We start from the raw sequence: 9,881 nt of genomic DNA on the forward strand, positions 1-9,881 counted from the left end.
TTGATGGATGACGCTTAGAAGGCGAGCAGCAAATGAGGACTTCTATCCAACTATCTTCCTCCGTGATGGCGAGAGCGCATTGTAAGCGCGGCCGTGATTCGACGGTGCGATATGCGAGGCGAGGGGATCGGCCGGGTCATGTGTGCGTGTGTCGGTTTGGATTGATTCGTGGCCGACGACGTCTCTCGGTCTTTGCCATGCGTGGTTGCGGCAAACGGTACGATGGAGACCGTCGAGAAGCGAGAGAAGCGATTGATAACAATGGCCCGCCTCATCTTGCTTGTTCGATGCTCCCCTCCCATCCCGAGGACCGAGCCGTTGACGATGGAACCGTGTCGCGCATGATAATAGGAGAGACCTTGAGATTATCACGCCGTGATTACGCCGCGAGTGATGCTGACGTTGAAATCGTGACGATGCCTCGGTCTCGCGTCCAGTCATCTCAGCTTAGCATCAGCAGTTGGAGTTGACAGAGCGAGGTTCGCAGTAACTCAAGGGATCCATGAACCCGAGAAGGATTCACACAATACCCCTTAATCGCAGCAGCAGGGCCTTAGTGCAAAGGGAAAAGCCGCTGTCAAAAAGGAAGAAACAGCCCGACGGCCTGGAGCTGGCAGCTGAAGGCACCACCGCCCACCTCAGCTCTTCTCAGCTCACGAAGCTACCTACCAAAGTACCATTTTCAAGCTTGAGAGCTCCAGGCAGCTAGAGCTCCAAGCTTTGGGGGTGTGATGGAAGCCCTGGACTCTGGATTCCCTGGACATGAGGGATGACGGATGAGGGGATGATGGGAGGGATAGCCCGGGTTCCCAGAAAAGGAAAGACGGCACCCCGGTTGCTTCGCTTACGTAAACGGTGGATCACCCTTCGGATGGCCCCACTGGGTCCACGTCCGCCGCTCCGCCGTCCGTCACCGAACGCTACCGAACTTCAGCCTTACTCCGGCGCAACCGCACTCCGCGAACCATCACGTCGATCCTCCGTAGAGCCTCATCCGTTCACGTCTCCATATTCCGGGCCGTCTCTGCCACCAGCCCCGTGGCTTCTCGAATCGAACCAACCGAGACAACGGGACTCACGATGACTCCCTGACCTTCGTCATCATCGACTCACGACATCTCATCTCATCTTCTTCCCTCACCACCACCTCAAAACCTCACACTCTCTCACAAAAACCCAACCATCACCATAACCAACAACGATGGACTCCATCCCCCAAACCCTCTGGAACGCCCAGATCCCCCTCCACATCCTCCACCCCTCCCACCCAAACACCCCCCTCGTCACCTCCCTCCCGCGCTTCTCCTACCTCGCCCTCCTCGTCCCCCGCTGCTCCGCCTTCTTCCGCACACCCGTATCGGCTTTCCACCACGAGGACCTCCTCCTCCGCAACCTCCCCCTCGGCCTCCTCGTCGACCTCTACCAGCCCTCCCTCCCCTGGCGCCTGACCGTCAGCGACGGCGACAGCTGGGACATCGGCGACACCTTTCTCAACTGCGTCAAAGAGGTACGTCCTTCGTCTTGATTCTCCCCCGCCATTCCACTTTACATGCCACTTCCTCCTCTTCCCCAGCCCGTCTGTCTCTCCCTCCCTTCCTTCCCATAATCTGGGAGCAAAGGGAGACCCAGACACCATGTCTCACCCCCTTCCAACCTCCAACTAACACCAAAAAAGGCCGACTTCGTCCGCTACGGCAACGCAAAACGCATCATGTCCCTCTCCAAAGCAGACACCTCGACCCTCTGGAACGCCGTCCAAGACAACGACTACGCCTCCTTCCAAAAGATCAACGCCCTCCTCCTCAACGCCCCCACGCCCCTCCGCCACGTCCCCCTCCGCGTCTACATCCCCTCCTCACCACCCGGCGGCGGCGGCGCATCGTCATCATCATCATCGCTAGCCGCCACCCCAGCACCGGCACCGGCATCTCCATCACCCACGACGACAGCAGGAGCGCAGCAGCAGCAGCAACAGCCCGAACCGGCATCAGGCGCCTTCAAAGTCCTGCAAACCCTCGTCTCCCCCGTCGCCCCGGGCACGCGAAACACCCCGCAGACCCTCGGCCAGGCCCTCCGCGCCCAGCTGCCCTCCCTCTTCCCCTCCAGCCGCGACCCCGTGCTCGCCAACGTCGTGCTGCACGGCAGCCCCGTGCCCTTCTCGGCCCCGCTGGAGGATCTCATGAGGGAGGCCGCGTACCCCGACGGGTGGCTCAGTTTGACTGTCGTGTTGTGGTGAAGTTCGGATAGAATGGGGGAGAGAGAGAGAGAGAGAGAGATGAGGCAAGGTTATGGGCGTTTTTGGGCATTCGGAAATGGGACATGGGGGGTGATCAACGGTCCGGCGTCTGGGAACGTAGGCTTGGTTTTGGTTTTCATGGGCTAGATGAGAAGACGACACGAGTTCGCGTAGAAATCATCGACAATTCACATCACTGGTCGTCTCCAATGCAAAAGCATTGAGAAAACTCCATCTGTATATACTGCGACTCGAAATACACCTCACGTACAAACGACCTCCTCCCCCATCCACGCAACGCTGACAAAACATCCACACCATAATGTATATCCCCCATCAGTCTGCCTGGTCTCAGACCCGCTGCCCATCCTCCGACCTCCACGTCCTTGGCCCTGCCACGCTTCCATCCGCCTCCACGACTCACCCATCACAGAACTACAACGCAAAGAAAACCCCAGCACGAATGAAACAACAACAATAGAGGAAACGTAGGCATCTCCCGCCTCGTGGTATCTCCTCCGCTACACCCCAGAATATGAGATATGAGTTTGATGGTATGATGGATATGATACGATAATGATAAATGACGATGACGATAATAGTTAAAATCCCACATGTGAAGCCAAACCCGAATTTCGTATCAAGCGGTCGCGTCCTGGTGCTGAGGACCGACGAGAATCAAGCGATAAGAAACACGCGTGCCCAGTTCTCCGAGATGCATGATGCGGCTAAGTAGCAGAAAAAGAGTGAAAAAAGCGAATAAACGTATGATGCCGTGTTGGGGCAGAGGACGTGAGTCCTCGAGGGGGTAAAGGAGAACGGCAAAAAGTAAAAAAAGAGAGAGGAAAATAACTAGACCAGAGGGGGGCGCGAACCCGACTCGTGAGTCGTCTTTTATATGCATCCTCCTTCCTCCCAACCGTCCGTCTCCTCCTTCCCGAACCCCGCTGAGCCCAGTGTGAAGTCGTCTAGTAACGACAATGCGGTCCTTTTTGCCGTGCCAAAACCTCCCCCTTGTTTCCCCAAATGCTGCCAGTCCTCTTTGTTCGTTGTTCCCGAGTGTTTGTTTTTTGGACGGGGCCGCTGCGCCGTGCCCTGGTCATATTGACGCCGGGTTCTTCGCGTGGACGTGTGCGTGCGAAGACCGTCAACTCGAGGAAGATTTGAACCTCGAGGATGAAGGGTCGGGCGCGGCCCATGTATCGTGTCGTGGTTTCGGTCGATGTAGTAGGTACGAGAAATGAATCGAATTCGCAAAACGCCGGTTCATGGATGTTTTTTGGGTATAAGAAGTGGTGGTCGGCAAAGACTCCGGACCATTCATCAGCTTCATCCGGTATTAGTCCCTTGACATTGATAGCCACCGCCCAATACGTTCAGTATTCCAGTCCTAGTCCTCCGTCGGATATCATTTTTCCCTTGCAAAAACCGATTCGGATCGGTTAACCCTGATAGGTGTGATTAGGTGTGTGGTTGTGGTTGGGAGCGTGATTCAGTACACGATGGCCGGCGATGGGGGAGTTGTGTGCGCTGCGATGGGGCTCCATCGCGTACGCCAAACCCATCGGCCCCTGATGATCGGTAGGATGGTGGTTCGGCGCGGACATGGGCGCGGGCGCAGGCGGCGGCGGTGGCGGCGGGAGCGTCGGGCCGGACATGCTTGCCGCGCTTGCGGCGCTGGAGAAGCTGATCGTCGCTCTCGGATCTTCGTACGCGCCGCCGTTGCGGAAAAGGTCTTTCTGAATGTGCTCGAGAATCCTCTGGTTAATCTTTAATGAGCTCTTCTCGGAGGCATGCAGGTGCAGCATCTGAATCGTTCGCGACAGGTTGTACTGGAGGCGTTGAGCGTCGACGAAAGGACCGAGACACGGGTCCTTATACGCCGCGGACAGGGTCAAAAGATTACCCCATTGCCTGTGAGATGGTCAGCAAAAGTTCCACGCAACACTCCACTATGCTCTACTTACGCCAAGGCCGTGCCAAAGATGTTGGTAACCAGCAGCCGCTCGTGGTCCACGTTGTGGAAAGATTCGGTGCTCTTGAACAGGGCTTCGATGCATCTCTTGGCGTACTGAATCGTGTCTGTGTTGACGAGATCCTGGTGGCTCTCGATCCCGTGTCCGACGAAGGCGGTCGCATCGCCCTTGGTGAACAGCCCGAGTCCACCAGCGGTGTCGGAATTGGGCGTGGCACCGTCAGTCCGCTGTTGCAGCTTCGCCGAGATATCCAGTACGAGCTTGACGAAAGGTCTGTACGTGATGACCTGGGTTCCCCAATATTTGGCCCGCAATCTGGCTTCCAGAAACGTGTTTGCCGGAGGGTCTTGTTCAGAGAAGCTGAGCCCTCGCGCCCATTCCATGCTCCTCAGTGTCTTGTCAAGCCCCGAAATTTTGCTGAGCTTGATGTCCATCGGCGTCACATCAGACGGCTTATAAAGCTCGCCGTGCAACGAGTTCAGCGCCTTTCGCAGGTAGAGCTGTGCCATGTAATGTTGTACCTCGTGGAAAGGCAGCTCATTTCCCATGATGAGGGCGTTGGGCCAAGGCACTGAGTCGTCGTATTTGTTGCAATTCGAGGGGTAAACACCGAGCTCGGCGATGATGTCGCTTCAAAACTGGTTAGCTTGCCAACGCATACAAAAGTCATCGTGGTTGACCTACCCCTGCAACTGGGAACATGACCAGAAGTTTATGATGATCATGGTGTCGCGTCTGTCCAACTCCGTCTTGACTCCTGTTTTGGCAAGATTGCAGATCTTTTGGTAGCGATCCATATCACTATCGCATACCGGTTAGCAAGAGCAAGCAACTTCAGTTGGTCATGCCGCCACTTACCGACGCATAAGGTGGTGCAAGGAGACATCGGCATCAGCCAAGCACCTGTAGCTCTCAATAGGCCTGCCAAGCAGGCCGTAGTAGAGTCCAGCCAAGATGTGCACCTGGACATGCTTGAGGGTGTTAGCCCCGCGTTGGTTGCCGATGATATCGCTAGCAACAGCAACATATTCGAGACCAGGAAGGATATCGAAGTTGCGAGCCGGTCGTCCGCCTTTTGCGCTTCCATGCAGAGATGGTCGTCGACTCGGTATGCCGTTGTTCTGTTCTTTCGGCGAAGGCAGTCCCGAGGATTGCGAGTGTGCGGAGTAGACCGGTGGCGATGCCTGTCCGCCTGGACCAGGAGAAGATGGGTGGCCGTTCCGATTCAGTGGTGAGTTCTGCGACGGTTCGACGGTATCCGGTGCTGGTTCCGGCAGTTTACCTTTCCACCTGCAAATCTTTCCTAAACCCATGACCATCAAAACAAGAGCAACCTCGATGGTACGGGCAGGCCTGCCCTGCTTCCGTGAGTTCTGCACAGGGTCATCTGGCTGGTCTCCGCTGGGTGAGCGCTTTCGCTTGTTGGAATAATCGGCGGTGGTGACTGCGAATTTGGCGGTGCTGGTGGGAGCTGGTTTCGGTTTCCCCGTGGTAACGTGTTTCAAGAACCGCTTGACAAGAGGCTTCAGGTCATTTGGCGTAATGATAGGATGCAAGGACATGACGTGTTTTTCAAACGATTCCACGTACGCCCAGACCTTCTCTTCGCTGTAATCCGGATGACCATCAGGCGTGAGCACACTGCCGGCCATCAAGTTCGGGGGGCTCAGACTTCCAACTTGACCCCACGCCTCGGCGCTTGGAGAAGGTGATGCGACTGGCTCTCCGAGATTGTCATCGGCAGTGTCGATGGTGGCCCTAATTGCCTCGGGGTCGACGTTGTTCTTGCTTGAAGTATCAAACTTAAGACCGTGGCCCTCCCCACACCCAAAAAGACGAAGAATACCTCGCGATTCTTCATAACCCTGGGGATAATCCTCCATATGCTTGATTCCGTTCTGTAAGAAAGCCCTGCGGGTGAGCTCTCTGATCGCCGGCCAGCGCAGTAAATGACCTGTGGTAGTGGTATGATTAACGGGAATCGCCGGTGCGCCGGGAGCCACCGCCGGTCCGGGAGGATGGTATTCTTCTTCAGGCTCTTCAGGCTCGTCTATGGGAGACATGATCGGGTCGCTAACGGGTATTGGCATCGTCTCTTCGGAGCGGTTGTCCTCGACGGACTGGTAATGATTCTCCGGCGATAGGTGTACTTTTTGTTTCGGGGGGGAGGGTGTCGTGGCCATGTGGTCGCCTTCCACCTTGACTCGCTTGTAAGGCGACGCATTTTCCAGGATCGAGACCCTACGCGAGATCGACTCATTATACTCATCAATCTTTTTCTCCAATCCGTTCCTCATTTCTAAGATGGCATCGAGAATGTCGGTCTGCGTCTTGTCCATCCTACGATAATAGTTAGCAAAGAAGCCAAGACCGGAAACGAGATACTAACGCCTTGGGCACAGGGTCACGATATTTGCATTCCACGCCCTTTTCCCTACAACTCTTGCAAGGCTTTGTTTCGTCGCATTTCGCCTTCAACTGCCGACAACTGTCGCAAGCCTACACCGTGGGTTAGCGCAAACCAACAAAACAGCTACAGACCGTCGCTTGATCGTACCTGGGATGCTCGTGTCGCCTTCCGCTTCTGGGTGGACGCGTAAGACGAGATATACAGGCTCTCGGGAGCCGGTTGAGGATGGTAAGGAGGCTGCTCATACTGCTGAGGAGGAGCGGGAGGAGGAGGTTGAGAGATGGGCGGCGGCGGCCCTGGGTAGCTCCTGTAGCCCCCCGGCGTGGGGGGCATCTGTGGCGGCGCGCTCTCGTAGCTCATGTGCGGCGGTCGTCGTGGGTCGTCGGAATACGGAGGGACAGGCGGCGGCGCGGAATGCGGGGGCGGGTGAGGGCCCGGCGGCGGCAGGCCGTCGTTGGGCGCGCCTCCCGTCGAATGCGGCCGTCTGGGGTGCGGTAGGCCGTCTTCGTGCGGTTCTCTCTTCACGCTCCCAGGGTCTCGGTGAGGAAACGGGTTGTAGGAAGGGTGCGCAGGTGAGGGAGAGGCCGGGTGTCGGTAGTGTTCCTGCATCGGCGTGTTGTACGGAGACTCTTGGTCATGGTGTCGTCGCTCGTCGGGATGTTGCTGGGCCGGGTGAGGAGGATGATGGGGTTCGGCCGAGCGAGGAGGAGGAGGATACGGCGGCGGCGGCTGCGATTGATGGTACGGCGGGATGGGAGGCGGCGGCCCCGGGTGGTGAGCCTGATGAGGCGTCGGTGGTAGCGACGACGGCGGGTGAAGAGGCGGGAGTTGATGTTGTGGTGCGCCGGTTGGTGACCACGAGTTGGTAGTCGAGAGACGGGGACGCTTGCTGTCAGGCTGCCCCGGATCCATGCTTGATATATATGTACATACGTACAATGCTTATGAAAAACAAGAGACGAAGCGAAAATAGGGTCAGGCCAGGTCCGAGGAGGAGAAGGTGGCGGCCATGGACAACCTATGGGCAACGAAGGGTAAGGTGTGAAAGCAAGACCGGGCCGGTATGGTACAGTCTACAATCCACAGTTTGAATGCTATGCTATGCTTGGTTCTGGGCAACGGCGCAACGCAACGCAACGCGACAGGAGGAGAGGAGGAAGGAGAGAATGGGCAAGCAAGCGAAGGGACCAAGCAAGCAGAGGCAATCAATCAAGCAGGTAGCCTGTGAGAAGCCGGAGCGGAGGTCTAGGGGCAACAATTGGGCCTCGAGTGTTTGGATGAAAGCATGGGGCGGTCCTATGGCGTGGCTGCAACGTACGTAGGTACGGGATGCGTCGAAGAAGGGTAAGTCGGTGTGAATGTCGGACAGGACGGTGTGTCGGGATGTGTCGTTGGGAGAGGGAGATGTATCCGGGTCTGTATCCGTGGAGAGTATGCGTATGCGTATGCTCAGTAGCTAACGGTAAGATACGACGGTATGCTATGCGATACGGCGCAGAGGGGGGAACTCAGGGCTCAGGTCGAGAAGGCGGAAGCGAAGCGGAGGCGAACGGCGCGCGCGATGGGCAACGAGCGAGCCTCGATGCTTGGTTGTTGCTTAGATCGAGAGAGATGTTCCCGGCTGTGTGGTTCTTTGAAACTTGCGAGATGGGATTTCCCACTCTGCGAATGCGCCCGGATGCCCAAAGGGTTCGGCACGGCAGAAGGGGGTAGGATCAGCGACGTTGGGCAGAGATGGAGCTTTCCTATTTTTTGCTCTCCGTGTGTGTCTCTCTCTCTTTCTCTGCGTCGCCCTTTTGGTGTTGCCTTGACTTTTTTGACGTGACGGGGGGTGGAGGTGGGAGCGAGGTGGGGAGGCCTTCGAAAGGGAAAAAAATGTCGAGAAACCGAAGGTCAAGACCAAGCGGCAGAGGATGGTGATGTCCTGGTCGCCATATACCTTGCCGCAAGAGGACGAGCGAGTGTACAACGTCTCTAGTGGAGGTGTCGGGATAAGGTACTAAGGCAAGAACTAAGGCAAGGCAGGATAGGTATGGGTACGGTACGGGTCTGCGAGACTGGGTATGATGTGGGAAAGGATGGGTATGAGCATGGATATGGTACGCAGCAAGTACAGTACGCCGCAGAGTACGTGCAGATGAGATGCTGGCAGAACGGCCGCTTCGAAGGCGGTCTGACTCTCGATCTCTGGAGCTTTGAAGGACCCTTCACCTTCAGCTGGATCAGGGTATTCCCAATGTAATAGTACCTCGGAGTTGTCTGTATGTACGGATACTGAGGCAGACACGGGCAGAAGCAGTTGACAGAGAGCTTGACAGACCAACAAGCCAGCGGAAGACGACAAGGAGTCGAGTAAGAGAGAGTCGAAGGACGGACAAAAAGAAGAAGAGGCGTTTCTACCCTTTGGAATCCAATCGACCCTGCCAAGTCAAAAAGTCTCAGAAAGAAGCAGGGCCAGGGGTCTCTGAGAAACAGCCAGGGCTGCTCTGCTCTGCGCGGCGCGGCGTGGTGGTAGTAGTGGTAGACGAGGAAGAAAAAAAAAATAAAAGAGGCAGAGGCGACACAATCTGGCTGGGATTGTGACTAGGACGAGGATCTTCGTGGGCAAACCAGGGGGGCCAGCAGCTGTCGAGCTTCGCGCTGAGTTGGAGAAAAAAAAGGAGGGGCGTGAGATTAACAAACACATCTCCGCCGTTTCTCCCACCACGCGCCGCCTTGGACACCGACAAGGACAAGAGGACCGCCGAGTGGAAGTGCGTGCGTTCCTGACGAGGTTGGAGCGTTCTGTCTTGCGTGTGTTGCGCTTCTGTGGTCTTGCCGGGCTGCGCTAGAATTCCACCCCATGTACACGCGCATGTACAGAACAAGGCACGGTACATTTGAGCTCCATGTACGTAGTGAACAAGGAAAGTGACCGGCGGTACGGTACGGTGCGGCACGGCTTTTCTCTAATCGAGGACCGTATTCGAAGATAATGAGAGATGAGCAGCGGCTCGTATGCTGCTGACTTGACGGCACTCTGTGTGGAAAATGTCCACTCGGCTCATGAGTGTGTAAACCTACAATCAGCATCGTGATATCTATCCCACACGTCGGCACAAGTCAAGGATAGGCGGTGACCGGCAAGCAGACCGACTCAGGCATTCCCCCCTTCGCGACACCGCTCCCGCGGCTGATGGCTCAAGTAGTTTATGCGCTGCAGTCAGCTCTCTGTCGGCTTCTTGAGGCGATGCCAGCAGGACGGGACGCGCCGCCCGGA

General features: G+C 56.6%; 2 protein-coding genes across 2 annotated transcripts; one reads left to right on the top strand and one right to left on the bottom strand.

Moving 5' to 3' along the window:
- Positions 1-1,201: 1,201 nt before the first annotated feature.
- Positions 1,202-2,236, top strand: CkaCkLH20_01777 (autophagy protein Apg5; the record flags this gene model as incomplete). The annotated part of the gene is made up of 2 exons (XM_038884496.1): positions 1,202-1,507; positions 1,676-2,236. 2 exons carry the CDS (start codon positions 1,202-1,204, stop codon positions 2,234-2,236), a joined length of 867 nt encoding a protein of 288 aa, XP_038750196.1.
- A 1,442-nt stretch (positions 2,237-3,678) lies between these two features.
- Positions 3,679-7,534, bottom strand: CkaCkLH20_01778 (C6 zinc finger domain-containing protein; the record flags this gene model as incomplete). The annotated part of the gene is made up of 6 exons (XM_038884497.1): positions 3,679-4,150; positions 4,204-4,842; positions 4,897-5,013; positions 5,071-6,552; positions 6,602-6,711; positions 6,770-7,534. 6 exons carry the CDS (start codon positions 7,532-7,534, stop codon positions 3,679-3,681), a joined length of 3,585 nt encoding a protein of 1,194 aa, XP_038750197.1.
- Positions 7,535-9,881: the final 2,347 nt, after the last annotated feature.

Source organism: Colletotrichum karsti (assembly GCF_011947395.1).
Source record: "Colletotrichum karsti strain CkLH20 chromosome Unknown Scaffold4, whole genome shotgun sequence".
NCBI lineage: Eukaryota > Fungi > Ascomycota > Sordariomycetes > Glomerellales > Glomerellaceae > Colletotrichum > Colletotrichum karsti.